Source organism: Pinus tabuliformis, chromosome Q, assembly GCF_031772625.1.
Source record: "Pinus tabuliformis cultivar Carrire ecotype Pingquan chromosome Q, CPIR1, whole genome shotgun sequence".
In the NCBI taxonomy this organism is placed as follows: Eukaryota; Viridiplantae; Streptophyta; class Pinopsida; order Pinales; family Pinaceae; genus Pinus; species Pinus tabuliformis.
The window spans coordinates 1,186,382,117-1,186,398,634 of NC_142296.1; the positions used below are offsets into that span (position 1 = coordinate 1,186,382,117).

At 41.0% G+C, this 16,518-nt stretch overlaps 1 protein-coding gene across 2 annotated transcripts in view; it reads right to left on the bottom strand.

The window, feature by feature from the left end:
• Nucleotides 1-16,518, bottom strand: part of LOC149223929 (putative phospholipid-transporting ATPase 9) — a 24,443-nt gene continuing 7,925 nt past the window's right edge. Inside the window, exon 3 of one of the 2 annotated variants that reach the window (XM_089385973.1) lies at nt 1-264. In XM_089385973.1, the coding sequence (XP_089242099.1) occupies nt 215-264 (50 nt within the window). In that variant the 3' untranslated portion in view covers nt 1-214. The other variant, XM_089385972.1, reaches the window with a different exon arrangement.

Consider the following 16,518-nt stretch of genomic DNA (forward strand, 5'->3'; position numbering starts at 1 on the left):
GAAAATGAGGAAAAGTATTAACTAAGCATTAAATTTAAGATACAAGGAGAATGCTGAAAAGTATTAACGAAGCCTTGAATTTAAGACACAAGGAGAATGCAGAAAAGTATTAACTAAGCCTGTTTATTCCTCTTATTTGCAAATCATCTCATTTTCAAATTATTGCGGTTCAAGGTTTCCCTTTGTTGGACAATTTTCTTCATTGGGTCTAGAGTCAATTACAATGCCATATTCCAATTATTCCATCACATCCGCTGCTCCAACCTGCACCAACCAAATATGACAAGGCCAAAATAAAAAATTATTCTCAAATAGAAATGGACATCACAGCTCCTGCACAGCTAGATATGACAAGTGCAAGTTCAAAAATTATTTTCAGAAATCAAAATGGGCAAAGTGCTATCAAAGCAAGAAAGAGAAAGAAATGTTACAATCAAATGAAAATGCCATATAATAAAGCTGTACAACTACAGATCTGGCTCCATCTTCCTTGTTCCTTGAATTGAAATAAAATTTTAATTTAGCCACATTTATGATCAACATTGCAATTAAAGATGCGTTTGGAATAAGGCATGCCCAATCTCAGTTACACAACAAATGAGGATCCCTCGAGATGAAAATGAATCCCGGAGTTGATTTCCACCCCTGGTGAGGGAAACCCCACTAGCCATACGAAGGCATATCCGACATGTAGAATACTATTACTCCTATGGAACTAGTGAGCTGGGAACCATTCAACAAATTTTGGTTCTCTAGATATCACAAGGTGCTCATCAGTAAAGTGGTAAGGTGCTTGTGAAGATATGATTTTTCTCAAATTCATCCCATAATGGTTGTTGGGTATCTACATATGAAAGATCACCTGGCAACAAAAAGACATCATAATTTGTCTGGTGAATGTGTTGTAACGTTAATTTGTCTGCCCTGTCTGTCCCAAGTCACCTATTGTAAATTGAAGAAAAACACATGAGATGTCTACTGTGAAGTGTATTGATAATGTAAATGTGAAGAAATTGTTAGCCAGAATTACTAGGCAGCTCGAAGAAATATAGAGCAGATGATATTGTAATATTGGATCAATCTACAGTCTATTTTTCTTAGTTGGGATGGTGAAACACAAGAATCAAATGTAACTCCATGCTTGTTAGGCACCCATGTTCTCACCATGGTTGGTAGTCAACAATGGTGAAAAAAATAGGTCAGAGTCAAAACTTGCTCAAAGCAAAAGTGAGGGAAAAGAAAAATAATGAAAAACAGAGATGAAACGAAGAATAGATGGGGAATATTCTATCTCCACCCACATCTTGTTCTTTTTAAAATTTCAAGTATGTTAGAATTTGGTATATACCAAATAACAAAATAAGATGGAACGGGGAAATGGTCTTCCCCACAATCGCAAAAGTTATGGGGAATTGTGATCTTGGTGTTTTGACATTATACTTTGGACCATAAGTTACACAACGATAATAATAAATTGTATTAGCTTTTAGTGGCCCAAGTATAACATGGTGAATCTGGCCAGATCTGTAACCCAAGTATACGAAGTGTTTTCTCCCTTTGCTGAAGAATTGTACACTCTTGGAGAGGTTTCATACTCCACAACTGAGGGTATATTGGTATCATTTGTAATCCATGCTATTCTCATCTGATTTTCTCCTATCAAAGAAACATGTACCTACAAAGTCAAAAAATGGCATGAGACCTTCTTGGTCAAAAGCGTTACAAACCACTTGTCCATTCAAAATTGCTTTACAAACTAAGTACTAACAATATTTCCTCAAAAGTTACATGTGCCATTGATACATTTTTATGCTTCATATGGAAGCCATTATTCCTTGCCAAATTAGGCTGATTTTTCAGGCAACAAAATTTAACTTTTAACACTTTAGGACTCAAAAGTGGATGAATATGTCAATTGTGTGTTGCAAAAAAACTCAAATAGTGGTGACATTCCTTTGAAACAAGACAGATACACACTCTTATACTCCATGTCAAAATTCATGATTTTGGAGCTCAACAAAATATATGGACTAAACTGCATTGACACACCATTCACAATGCAGAAGCTAACAAAGCCAACTATTGCCCCTAAGCAATCATAGATAAAAGAATACCTCTGAGTTTAAAGGAAATGACACTAAAAGCATAGGTGCATGCACAGGTGCAAGGTAACTTGAGTGTGAGTGGAATAGATTTTCAAAAGCTTAATGATTTGGCAATGCATCTAAACATCGATTCCCTTTTTAGCAATATATAAACATACACATAGAGATAATAACTACAAGGTACACACAAAAATTGAAGACATCAATCATCTGCAAAGATAAAGCCACAAAAGATGTTGCTACAGAAAAAGGCAATTTCTTATGAAATTTGAAAAATGGGAGTTGTCTTTCATTAGTATGAAAATTAACAGAGTTGATGGAGTAGAATCCATGGTCTACTCGCACTTTTCTGCTCAAGGAACTTGTGAAGTTAGGTACAAGTAGTAGTCAAAAAGACTCCCTATAGTTACAAGGTTCAGCTAGGAAATGGGAATGAGGTATAGTTATGAGGTTCAGCTAGCAAATGGGAATGAGGTATAAAAAGGGTACCACACAACCCAAATACATCTATTTCAACAACAGTCATTGAGATTTCGATATGATAAATATCAAAAAATATGGTGTTATCCTCAATTCCAAAGCAATTTATCAATATGATTCTTCTCCATCCAGGAGATCATATCATTTATTTTAACAATGGAAAAATAATCAAGCTGTACGGGGATGTTAGCACTCGAAACTGTCCTTGTGACCTGCCACAAGATCAAAAGAGAGTTTTGGGTGTAACAACAAGAAATCAGCCCCAACTGTCATTTTGGTTGGTTTCTTCTCACTTTTTGCTAGTGCTTTTCCAACCTCAAAGGTGTATCCCTAGAAAAACTTGATTTAAAAATTATGATTTCAGTGACTAGTGACTTAGTTGATTGGGTGAATCGAGAAAGGGGAGAAGAAAGTATGGAAGATAGATTGATTAATCCCAATCTTACTGGTTAGAAAAATGCCACCTTGAAAAAGCTTAGCAAGTTAGAAAGCCATCTACTTGATTAGACATTCCACATAGAAGATCAAATTTCATGTAGAATTTCCTTGAAATTCTGCAACTACTATGATGTCAATCCTGAAAACAAGTTCGTTGCACCAAGACACAGAATTACTCTACGTAATTTGCAGTGGAATAGGAACAGAAATAAAAACACATTCACACACCATAACGCAGTAAATTTTCTTGGGAACCCAACTGGGAAAACCCTCTCCTAGTTGTAGAATTTTGTTGACAAATTTTCTAGGGAACCCAACTGGGAAAACCCTCTCCTAGTTGTAGAATTTTGTTGACAAAATTGAGCAATATAGAATTCGTTACAAGGCAATCTGTTTCACTAGAGAACAAGCTTGTTCTCACTGCTAATACTTAGCTGAAACTCACTTGCAATAAACCCCGACCCAACTCCTAAATCCTTGCGCTGCCTAGCTCCTATTTCCTAGCGCTGGGCAGCCCCTATTATTTAGGAATTTCCTCCTAAATATCACCACACTTCTGCAAGGAATTATGTCTGTCAAAAGCTGTGTAAAGGCCTCCGCCTCTCCTTCCATGCTCTTCCTATCAACCAGCTCTCACACAAACTCGTGCTCACAAAATTATGTTACAATTATGCCTTTCGACCTCCTTACAAACAATTTGACTCAGCTAAAAATGGAAAGTTTATTTTGGGAACTCAGACTTGTGATTGATTAGTTGACTGAGTCTCACTGACCCTTGTAACTTGTCCTAGTCTCAATTTAGAACTTGAGACTCTCACTTGTCCTTCTCGAAATCTAACTCACACCTTGGAGATTGACTTAACTGTCTCTCCAACCTTTGTGCTTAAGTCAAATTGTTATCATGAACTCATCCTACTCCTTAGGAACTCCTGCATGCTAAGGAAGACTTGAGCGAGGTCTAACATGACTAGGCACAAGTCAAGAAGACCATTACTTGCTACTTTTCAACACTCCCTCTTAGCGAGAAAGGGATTTTGTACAACTCCCAACTTATCTCTGAAATGAACAAAATTCCTTCTTTCCTTGGTCAAGATATTTTTTGTCTGCTCCTCTGTTGGAATATACGATAGCTTCACTATCCCTTTATGCACATAATCTTTGAGATGATGATACCTGATCTCGATATGCTTTGAGCGATCATGAAACATTGGGTTCTCAAAGAGCTTGATGCAACTCTGATTATCATAGTGTATCACAGTAGGCTTGATCCAGGTGGATACTGGTGGCCACCCGCCAATTCCACTTGGACCCCCACCATTGTTTCTTTCAGTTTTTCAGTTTCCTTATTTGTAGCACAATTTACTATTTTTGGTAGCTTTTTTGGGTCCTGAACTTCCGGAGCCATTTTGAGGCCCTAAACGACGTTTTTTTGGAAAACTGGGAGCAACATGGGTCCATGGACTGATGTTGCTCATCCCAAAGTTGTAGTCCTCGGATAGATCTTTCTAACGAGGTATTGTGCGCATCAAATGGAGATCGTATGCCAAAGTTATGACCCCGAGAATTTGATGTACTAATTTACCCAAAACGGGGCCCATAGTTTGGCGCTTCATCTCCTAGGTTTAGGGTTTTGGATGTTTAGGGTTTTCCATGGTTTCTCAACAATTAATAAGCCTTCGAGCCTCATTGCAAGATAGTTCAGAGGCATGTAGCCGCCACATCTCTTCTCAGAGATAAGCTACCATCGCCCTAGCTAGTTTATTTCCATTTCTGTTTGTAAGCATATTTCAGTATTTCACATTAATGAAATGAAGTATTATTTCTGCTGCATCTCTGTATTTATGGTTATATCTGTAATTTGTCGCGTTCCTGTTTAAATCCGGATCAAGGCTCCATCCTCTGTCTGAAAAGTCCCACAAGCAACTGCCTCATCCAAATAGCCTTGCATGTTGTCAAATTGGCAGCCATGTACTCGGCCTCTCCTGAACTAAGTTCAACTGATCTTTGCTTCCTGTTGTACCAAGAAACAGTTGTCGACCCAATGCTAAAGATGCCACCTGAAGTACTCTTTCGACCTGTGGAGCACCCTGCCCAATCTGCATCTGTGAAGCCCTCAAACCTCACTCTGTCAACCCCAACTGTGTTGCAAGTGCCAAAATAGTCTTGATGGATGAATATCATGTTACTGAGGCAAAGGTATCATCATAGTCTATGCCCTCAATCTGTGAGAAGCCCTTGGCCACAAACCTAGCCTTGTACTTCTCCACACTCCCATTTTCTCCATGCTTCACCTTGTACACCCAGCGTGAGCCTACTACTGATTTTCCCTCAGGTCATGGCACAATCTCCCAGACATCGTTCTTCATGATGGAGGAATATTCCTCCACCATGGCATCCTACCAAACCTACTAAGAAGTTGCCTCCTTATAACTAGAAGGCTCAGTGTCCACCACCTCTGTCATTAGTGCCATATATCTTGTGTACCTCTGTGGCTGCTTGCTCTGCCTGAACATGGTGCTAGGAGCTTCAACCTGCTCCTGGGCCTCCTGAATCAACTTCTTGGCCCACTTGGCTTTCTTCCTCCCTGTGCTAGGAGTCTCTAACTAAGTAGTTGCTTGCTCTCGTCCTGGTCTCTTCTCCTCAACATCTTGCTCTGCATCCTGCTATGGATCCTACTAGGCGGACCTCTTGCCACCTAGCTGAGACTCAATATGTGATCCTAGTCGAGGCTCCTCCTTGGGAGCGAGTAGCTCCTCCATCTCAGATAATCCAACCTACTCTCGCTCTAAGGACTCCCTCAAGGCTCTAGACTCCTCAAACCTGACATCCCGCCTGAGAACCGTCTTCTTGAGTCCTGGTCGATACACCTTGTATGCCTGAGTTGTCTCACTGTATCCCACGAAAATACTCTTTTCTACTATGGACTCCAGCTTTTTCCTGTTATCTTTGGACACATGGCAATAAACTTTTGTGCCAAAGATACAGAAGTGTGAAACATCAAGCTTCTTGCCCGTCAAAGCCTCCTCTGGTGTAACTCATCTAAGAACTCTATGTGGACTTCTGTTCTGCAAAAATACTACAGTGTCACATGCCTCTACCCACAAGAACATAGGCAGTCCCTAATCATGTAACATGGCCTTGGCCGCTCCAACAATACTGCGGTTCTTCCTCTCAACCACCCATTTTGTTGAGGGTTATGGGGTGCTATCATCTCTCTCCTAATGCCCTCCTTCGCACACAACTCCTTGAAGGAATTGGAGACATATTCTCTACCATTGTCACTCCTCACTGCCTTGATCATTTCCTCGGTTTGGTTTTCTACCAAGGCCTTAAACTCCATGAAATTGGTTAAGACCTCATCTTTCTTCTTCATGAAAAATATCCAAGTTTTCCGAGAATAATCATCAATGAAGGTAACATAATACCTGTGTCTCATAAGAGACAAAGAAGTGATGGGCCCCCCGCATACATCTGAATGCACCAACTCCAAAATATCCTTAGCTTTGTTGTCTTGGCCCTGAAAAGAAGTCTTGGCATACTTGCCAAGTGTGCACCCCTTGCACACATCATGCTGATCAAAATTGCATGTTGGTAATCCTGTGGCTACCTGTTGAAGAATCTTCAGCGCCCCATGATGCAAGTGTCCCATGCGCCTGTGCCAAAGTTCTCCAACATCTCTACTCTGCTCACCACTTGCCTTGTTGCTCAAGGTTGCACATGTCTCAACCTGCAACCTGTAAAGGTTCTTCACCCTCACACCTATCTGCTTCACTGCTCCAGAAGCTAAGTGCTTAAGGTATGCCTTACCTCTGTTGAAGATGACATCATATCCCTTGTCCTCAAGGGTAGCTACTGAAACAAGGTTCTTCTTCAAGCCTGGAACATAGAGGACGTCTTTGAGATGGAAAGGACTCCCGGACTCCCTCTCAAAGCTGACAGTACCAACTCCCCTAGACGCATACTTGCAATCATCTCCTAGCTCGATTTGAAGTTGCATGTCCTACTCCTTTAGCTGGCTGAAATACTCCCTGTTCCCGGTCATGTGGAAAGAGGCTCAAGAATCAATATACCATGTGTTACTCCCTACTGAGCTTTCCATGCAAGCTATCAATGAGAAATCATTCTCAAACTGAGAAGCAAACCCATCTACCTCAGTTGATGCAACCACGTGATTCTTACTGGACATCTTATTTCGATTTGGAGACTTGGTAGCATAGTGCCTGTTGCTACACAATCTAGCAGGGGTCCTAGGAGGGGTACCAAAGGGACAGCTACTAGACCAAATGACAACAATGGGACAAAGACCCACTGTTACCTCAATCAATGTCCCCTACTCTTTACAGAGTTTGACCGATGGGAGGAGTCCTAGTATAAAGGAAATCACTAGGGTGATGGGATCAATGGTAAGGCGTGAGGTGATTTCCAAAGCCCATTCAAAGGAGAGGCTCAATATGAGGCTCACTTGCTTCAACGAAGCTTAATGGCTCTCCAAGAAAGGCTAATGAGAAGACCTAGACCTAGGAGGAAAGATTCCTTGATAACAAGGGATACACCTAAATCAAGGCTTCCTAAGGGAATGGGAAAGACCTCTCTTAGGATTTTGTAAGGTAACAACCATATAAAGGTTTGGGACCACAAGAGAGACCTAGGAGAATCCAAGTGAGGCCTAGGGTTTGCAAAATTCCAAGAGGGATGATATTCGACGAGATACCTAGGTCAAGCAAGGATGAGAGAGGTCAAAGAATTATTAACTTCCAACGAGTTTTCAAGAGCAAATGACCTTTGGAATGCCGCTAACCAAAGAAGGTAAAGGATAGAAACGGTTTTGGAGCTAGGGCTTGAGATTTCTCTCAAACTAGCCATAGGAATTGCTTCAAGTTTTGAGGGGAGCTAAAGGAGAGGACAGTGCAGTAGTGTACCAACTCGCACCCCAAGGAGATCCTCCTAATGCAATTCACACTAGGCCCTAGTTAGCCTTCTAAGTTTAGGGACGAAAATGGAAAAATAAAGGAAAAGAGAAAGGTTTATGGTTGATCAATTAGGATTAGGACCAATGCCTAGACAATTGGGAGAAATGGAATCAAGATTAGCTTTGATGAAAGAATTTTTCTCTATCAAGGAGGCTTATGTAGCTTTCGCTAACCCTAGGAGGCAACATTTCGACTAGCAAAGGAAATTATACTTCATTGGGCAAGAAGTGATGGAGTTTCAAGGATTCCAAGACAAGGAAAGCCTCTAGGAATTTGTATTAAATTAGGGCATCAACAAGATTATGACAAGTTATTCCACATATTAGACATGCAATAAAATAAAGATATAGCATAAAAAATCAAACTTACTAGGCAATGCGAGTATATCCATCCATCATAATTGCAATTAGAAGATCCAAGACAAGAATAAGGAAAATCCAAACATCAAAATGCATCAACAACATCCAATTTTGTCCATCAATTGCAGGTCTGAATTCTTTTACAAGAGAAATCCCAATCCAAATGATGATGATTCACAAAGGAGGCTCTCCTTCTATTTATATGAGCCTTTAGGAGTTTGATTTAGTCTAATTAGCCTAATGAGCCCCTAAAAATAACTTTAATGTGCCAAATAACAATCTTATTGGTGACAAGCCCACCAAATAGCTCATAGGTGCAAAATAAGCATTCCTAATGAGGCCGAAATGATAAAATAGCAGTGCAAAGGGTCGTTGGAAGGCCAAGATAAGTTCTCCATGTGCCATGATGAAGAGGGGGGCTCCCAAAATGGTGACCAAGGGGAGTGGGGGGGGGGGCTTGATTTCTGAGCAAAACAGCTATGGTGCTCCCAAGTGGCTACGAGGCACAATGAATGCTCTCATGGGTCTCCAACTGGATCAAGCATGTCGATGCTCCATCAATAAGGGCTTGAATGATGACACAAGCCCTCCCATGTCCCTCCGGATGAGACAAAACCCTGTATGGGCTCTGGATCAGCTGCCAAGTGTTAGGTACGAGTGTGTGGCCGGCTGGGCAACGTGGTCCAAGTGCATCATCATATTTGTATGGCTGGGGCATGAACAAGTAATGTGTGGTGCTGAAGATGCCCATGGCATGACAATAAATGCACTGTTGTGGTGGAGGCCCATGGCTCTCAATGCTCACCCTACAAGTACCATTATGACCCTCTTGAGGGCTTGGATCCTGTATAGGGAGGCCAAGCCCAAGATGAAGACCCACCTGCAATCCTGTATAAGATCCAATGTGTCTCCTCACCTTCCAATACAACAATTCATTAGTGTAATCGAGTAAATAAGCTTGCTAATCAGGGGCACAAGTAAACACTTCATAGTGGCATGCCCTTCCAAATGGGCTTTAGAGTGTACAGGTGTCACCAAGCTCATGAGAGGGGTTAATAAAGGACCCTATTAGGTGGTTTCAACCTCTAAGGGAGTAACAAGTCCACGGTACATCTGTCAAATGGCAGGTGTCATGTGAAATGATAGTGGAACAGAGTGGGGCAATAAGGAAGGCACTAAACCACATGCCATGGTACAAGGGCAGTTATAATGAGGGAAGCCCACACATTGGGTGTATAGATATAGGAGGGAGCAATCGTGATACATGAGTTACCTTGGCCTTTGTTTTTCCACCCTTCTTCATATGCCTTTTTCCTTTTATTGATTTTTCTTTCTTTTAACTACTCGGGGCTCTAGGGGATGAGAGCAAGATGCGTATGATAAAGCAGTGATCATCCCCTTAAGGTTGGGTAGTTCATCGTCCACCAAGGGTTGGGACAAACATGGGTTCCTTAATGATGTGAGGGGCACACATAGGGGCCCTAGGAACCAGGGTGATGGCCATAATGACAAGGGGTAGAGCTCATGCTTGGCTTTTTCCCACGTGCTAAATTTTATGTCCCAGCCATCTTCTGCATTATGTGGTACATTTCCTATTGAAAGTGGCCAAATTATGCTTTTAACTTTCTTTTTAGCTGCATCAACCTTTAGGGCATCGTTCCAAGCCCGACCCAAAGTGTGGACAAGGGGAAGGGGAGGCTAACCCCTTGTGGACCCAATGGGCAAATGTGGACCCGAATGGGAAAAGTGTGAAAAGGGATTATAATGAATGGAAGGGAGTGATATATATGGTGTCGAGAAGCGGGACCACGCAACCAAAATCAGGGTTTCCCTCGTAGTGTCACTCCTAAAGCTAGTAGCCAATAGAGGAGATCCCACGAGACTAAGATACAAGATTAACCACCAAGTCGAGACAAGGGAACAAAAGTACAATCCACGCCCACCTTTCCACCCAATCCCCCCACTAATCCAAATCTAAATGTGCCCAAGAAAATTAAGCATAGACACCCAATTACGTAATGAAAATTCATACCTCCGGGGTTGGAAGGCCCACCTTCTAACATACAATCATAACATATGGGTGAGAGCACATAATGGCTGGCTCACGTGGCAGAGAATACATCGAGCTATCTAGTGGCTACAAGGGGTTGTTGGCTGCCGACTGAAGACAAATCTAGGAGAAAATTTCTCCTATAGGGGTCACCCACTAGTGGTGGGTAACAATGCCCAAACTCATGGCGATGGAAGCACTTGATCTTACTTAGATCCTTCTTCTTCTTCTCGCCCTTCTGACTAGACTCGGCCTTCCATTTGCCTTTCTTGCCCTTGGCCTTACCTGCAAGAGTAAAATTCTCCTCTTCCTTGCTCTTTGTTGCTCTACCATCACGAGTTCCTCCCCAAATCTCCTCCTGAATGTAGTTAGTCCATATCCTTTCCCAACTAGGAAAATTCTCTCTGCCACTAACAACATCCTGGGAGCCATACCAAGACTTGTGAAGTCCTAGTAAGGCAAAACTGACAAGGTCAGGCTCAGGTATAGTGACACCCACACCACCTAGCTCATCTCAAACCTAAGTGAACTTCATAAGATATGTGATAATGGGCTCTCTTGGTCTCATCCAGATACTCCATAGCTTCTCCTTAAGAGAAAGCTTCCTGGTATCACAAGAACTCTGATATAGATCTAAAATAGCTTTGAACATCTCAAAAGTTGACCTCTTCTCATGGATATGAGGAGCTATATGATCCTTGACCCCTTCTAGAATAATCCTCCTAGCCTTGACATCATTCATAGTATGTTGGGCCAACTGTTGGGGATCTTATGGTGGTGGTATAGCCTGCTTCACAATTTCTCCCACCCCATTATCCTCTAATACTATCATGATCCTCCCTATCCACGAAACAAAGTTAGAGGCTCCCTCTAAACAGTGGTCAAATCTTAGTCCTTGGTTCTCCATCCTCCCTGTCCAAGGAACTGCTCTTCACAAATGTAAACTCTGTGTGTCGGTATTTATGTTGTTTCGAGCTCTGATACCATGTATAATTTCCTTGAAATTCTGCAACTGCTGTGATGTCAATCCTAAAAACAAGTTCGTTGCACCAAGACACATAATTTCTCTACGTAATTTGCAGTGGAATAGGAACAGAAATAAAAACACATTCACACACAATAATGCAGTAAATTTTCTAGAGAACCCAACCGGGAAAACCCTTTGCTAGCTGTAGAATTTTATTGACATAATTGAACAATATAGAATTAGTTACAAGGCAACCTGTTTCACTAGAGAACAAGCTTGTTCTCACTGCTAATACTTAGCTGAAACCCGCTTGCAATAAACCCTAACCCAGCTCCTAAATCCTTGCGCTACCTGGCTCTTATTTCCTAGCGTTGGGCAGCCCCTATTATTTAGGAATTTCCTCCTAAATATTAGCGCACTTCTGCAAGGAATTTATGTTGTTTCGAGCTCTGATACCATGTATAATTTCCTTGAAATTCTGCAACTGCTATGATGTCAATCCTAAAAACAAGTTCGTTGCACCAAGACACATAATTTCTCTACGTAGTTTGCAGTGGAATAGGAACAGAAATAAAAACACATTCACACACAATAATGCAGTAAATTTTCTGGAGAACCCAACCGGGAAAACCCTTTGCTAGCTGTAGAATTTTATTGACATAATTGAACAATATAGAATTAGTTACAAGGAAACCTATTTCACTAGAGAACAAGCTTGTTCTCACTGCTAATACTTAGCTGAAACCCGCTTGCAATAAACCCTAACCCAGCTCCTAAATCCTTGTGCTACCTGGCTCATATTTCCTAGCGTTGGGCAGCCCCTATTATTTAGGAATTTCTTCCTAAATATTAGCGCACTTCTGCAAGGAATTTTTTCTATCAAAAGTTGCTTAAAGGCCTCTCCTTCCACGCTCTTCCTAGCTAAATCTAGGAAGTTTAGTTTCGGAACTCGGACTTGTGATTGATTAGTTGACTGAGTCTCACTAACTATTGTAACTCGTCCTAGTCTTAATTTAGAGCTTGAGACTTTCACTCGTCCTTCTCCAAATCTAACTCGCACCTTGGAGATCGACTTAACTGCCTCTCCAACCTCTGCACTTAAGTCAAAGTATTATCATGAACTCGTCCTACTCCTTAGGAACTCGTGCATGCTAAGGAAGACTTGAGCAAGGTCTATCTTGACTAAGGCACAAGTCAAGAAGACCTTTACTCACTACTTTTCAACATTTCAATGCTCAAAAGAGATCCTTAGATTACCAGAGATGAAGACCAAAGATATCCTCCAAAATCGTTCAGTTTTTTAAATATATGAGTAAAACTAATCATCTGATAAAGAATAGAGATATTCTCCAAATGTAATCCCAACTGAGAAAGTCCCAAACTGTGGACCTAGATTTTATTGTTCATCCATTTGATAGTCATAGGCAAGTCTTCAAAAACTTGTAGTTGCACCATATTTTTCTCCATAGCACACTTCAATAGGAAAAATAATTTTCTAAATTCACCTTAATTATTGGTCCCAATAACCATATTTTCCTTACTAGTGAAATTGTGATCCTTAGTAGTAAATAGCACAATACCCAGACTTCAGAAGTGTTCTAGACCCTGGCAGGCTCCATCAAAGAAGCTCCACACATAATCCTTGTTAATAATCACCTCTCCTATTGTATGTGTGGGTTTTGGCTTTATACTAGGCTTATAAGGAGAAAGCAGTGAAAGCGCTTGTAATGAAACTTTGAAAGTGGGAACTTAAACATCCTCAAAAAGCTTGGTATTTCTCACTAACCAGATTCTCCAAGTAATCAAGTATGTAAGTGTTCTATATTCCTTCAGCTCTCTTCTATTAAACTACTCTTGAAAGCAATTCTTCAGCTCTCTTCAATTAAACTACTCTTGAAAGCAATCTTCTAGGATTGATTTATCCCACAAATGCTGAAATGAGGTCTGATGTTCAACTTCTTTCCACACCTGTCTTGATTAAGGGTATATTACAAATAAATGTAAGGAAGTTCCTTCATTACTTCTACTGAGGATGCAAATGCTTGAAGTACCTTTCACGATAATAGGGCACTGTAGTAAGAGTATGTGGCTGTGGGTTATGTTCAGAAGTTAGAGCGTTATTTTGAGGAGATATATCAGGATATGGGGCACTCCTTTGATGCCCAAACATAGTATCTACAACAAGAGATTGGGAATTCTTGTGATGGGAGTTATAACAAGCAGCAGGGAGCACTTAACAACAGAGGAAAGGTGCTGATTTGATACTACTTTTGGGCCTATCCACATTCATTTATGACAACAGAGGAAGGCACAGTACTTGAGATGGTTTTTTCAATTATTTTTGGATCTACATTCCTACTGGTATAACTAGTCACAACTAGCATTAGCGGTTCCTAGGGGAGTTAATTTTACTAATTACATGAAGGGCACCCTCAATGAGGAGTTACATTAGGGTGGACTGCTGGAAAGTCATTATTTACTTGAGTTATTCCAGCTAGGAGGGCACACTCCTTGGATGTTACTTTAGATCTGGCAACATTTATATATGATAGTAGGTAAATGTTATCATGATGCTGGCAGCTATGTGCATCAATGAGGAGTACACTTCAATGGAGAGTGCAACCACCCCCCCTCCACTTTTCATAACACGTATTATGCCTGTGTTTCATGGGTCAGCGTGGGACCTTTATCCTGAATTAATACCTAGGTTAGCAGGAGGATGACCCAAAGTGCACCACCTTTGGGAGGTTTTAGGAAGTACGCTGATCTTTTAGCAAATAGACTTCTTTTTGGATGCAAATTTCATAAGAATATGGCAGAAATCTCAGGCATGAGCAAAGTTCTACCATGATCCAAGCGCTACGCATGGTGGAATAATGATTTTAGGGGTTTTTCCTAATTCTGAATTGACCTAGATTGTCAAAAATTGAATCAGATTTCCTGATCAATGGGAACTCTGACTTGCTGTGTTGGCAGATTTTTTTCCAACTAGAGAGAAGTTTGCTACAAGATTAGAGGGCTCTGTTTTTAAGCTTGTTCTTCCAGACACCCTTGCTGCCATTGTCAGATTTGTCAAATACCTATTTCTGGAAGTCGTTACACTTCCATTTTCTGACAACAGTAAAGGTTTCCATTTCCTGACAACAGTAAGGGTACCTAAATGAGGGAGTCACACTCTGTTTTTGGCACATGAAGAGGGTGTATTACTGTGGGATTAATCGAGGAAGTTGCTCATTTACTCCTAGCAGCAGTTACATTCTATTCTCAACCAATAGGAAGGCATCCCACTAGGGAAGTTACCCCCTTCTATACTGAGAGAGATTGTTTAGACCTAATTTGCGCTTGGCTGAAGGTTTTCTTGTATTAGATGAATTTATTGAGAGACATCTAGTTTCCTCAAGGTCTTCTGACCTTTTAGAATTCTGATCTTATTTAGCTGGTGATGTGTAAAATGTTAACTGATATTGACATATTTTGTGTTAATTTTAGATAACAATGGTATGTTCTATGCTTGCAACATTATTTCAATGTTCTTTTATTAGCCCAATGTCAATTCCACTTTAATTTCCAACAGCAATCACATAAACCATTAATTCATATTGACAGTAACTGTAGATAGAACATAAACAATAAATGCAAAAGACAAGAGAACACCAATATTTGGCTCAAGCCAAGGAAAAACCCCAAGATGGGGAAAACCCTTGATCAATCCTTCTTATTATCAAATATCAAATGTTCAGCAAAGAGAGAATGTCCAATAGAGTACAATGATGAAAGTCAAAGTCAATGTGACTTGACTTTTGCAAATTACCCAAACCAATGTAAATGTGATCAGCTTGATGAAGGACTGCAATTCTGAAAAGTCAACAGCAGTCAACTTGCCCTAACCAGTCAATGGTCAAAACAGCAGTCAAACTTGCCTTCTTGAGCTCAGTCAACCTTAGTCAAACTCGGCCTTCCTTGGTGGTCAAACAGCAGTGAAAACAGTCAACAAATCAGTGGTCAAACCCAGTCAAATAATGTAGTAAACCTGCGGTCAAAACAGTCCTGCAACTCTGCAGTCAACCCACGTCAAAACAGCTCCTTTTGCCTCGGTTTCTGTGCCAGATAATGCAGCCTGCTTGGACAGACCTATCCCTGGTCCAAATGCATTCAAACAGACCTTCTAAAGTCCATAAGTCAATGCTGGTCTAAGTCTCCTCACAACAAAAAGTCAACACAGGTCAGATCAGCCCAAGAAACTTCGCACATGTGGATGAATAGCTGCCTCAGATGTACATACCAATGACAATCAGATGAGGAGAGAGAATGATGTGTGAGTGAATGTGCCAAATGAGGATGAAAGTCTCCTTTATTTATATGCATTGGAGGGGGATCAATTTGTCTAATTGACCCCAAGCCGACCTTGACCAATTGTGCTCTTGAGGGCTTGACATCAAAAACATATTTCTCCTTGTCCGATTTTAGTGCTTCTAGGGTCGATTTTGGTCCTCTCGAAAAGAGGAATATTGTCCAATAATCATCTAAGGCCAATGAGCTGCCCATAGTGGAATTTGGCCCTAGTTGCACATTTTAACACTCCCTCTCAACTAGGGAGAATTCCACCTGTCAATATCCATCATCATCATGCCATTCTGATCATCATGTATTATCTCTGCATCTCGTCTCGTCTCTGTTGAAGATTGATATAGATAATAAAAACTTAAAAGGATAGATCGAGAGTGAGTCACAAGACATTACCACTCTCCACTGACGAAAGTCAGTCCACATAACCAAGGGTAGAACCCCAATCGGACTTGATCCTGAGCGATCAAGTTGTTGAACATCATGCATCCTAGACATAGGGAGTACGGCAGTACACGATGAGTCCATTTGTAGTGCTATGATCCCTAACCACTTTTCCCAACTCATTGGCCAAATGAGAGGTACTTCCCAAGAGTCCCAGACTACAAGGATAGAATGTATGTTGGGGCATCCGCAAGAGAAGGTGAACTACTCATTCTACTCATATGTCATAGGAGAAGGTGAACCACTCATCCTATGCATATGTCATTCTCAGGGGAAGGGAAGGTGAACCACTCACCCTATGCTCAATCATGTTGGGCTATATACTCCACAAGGGAAGGTGAACTACTGACCATGTGATCAT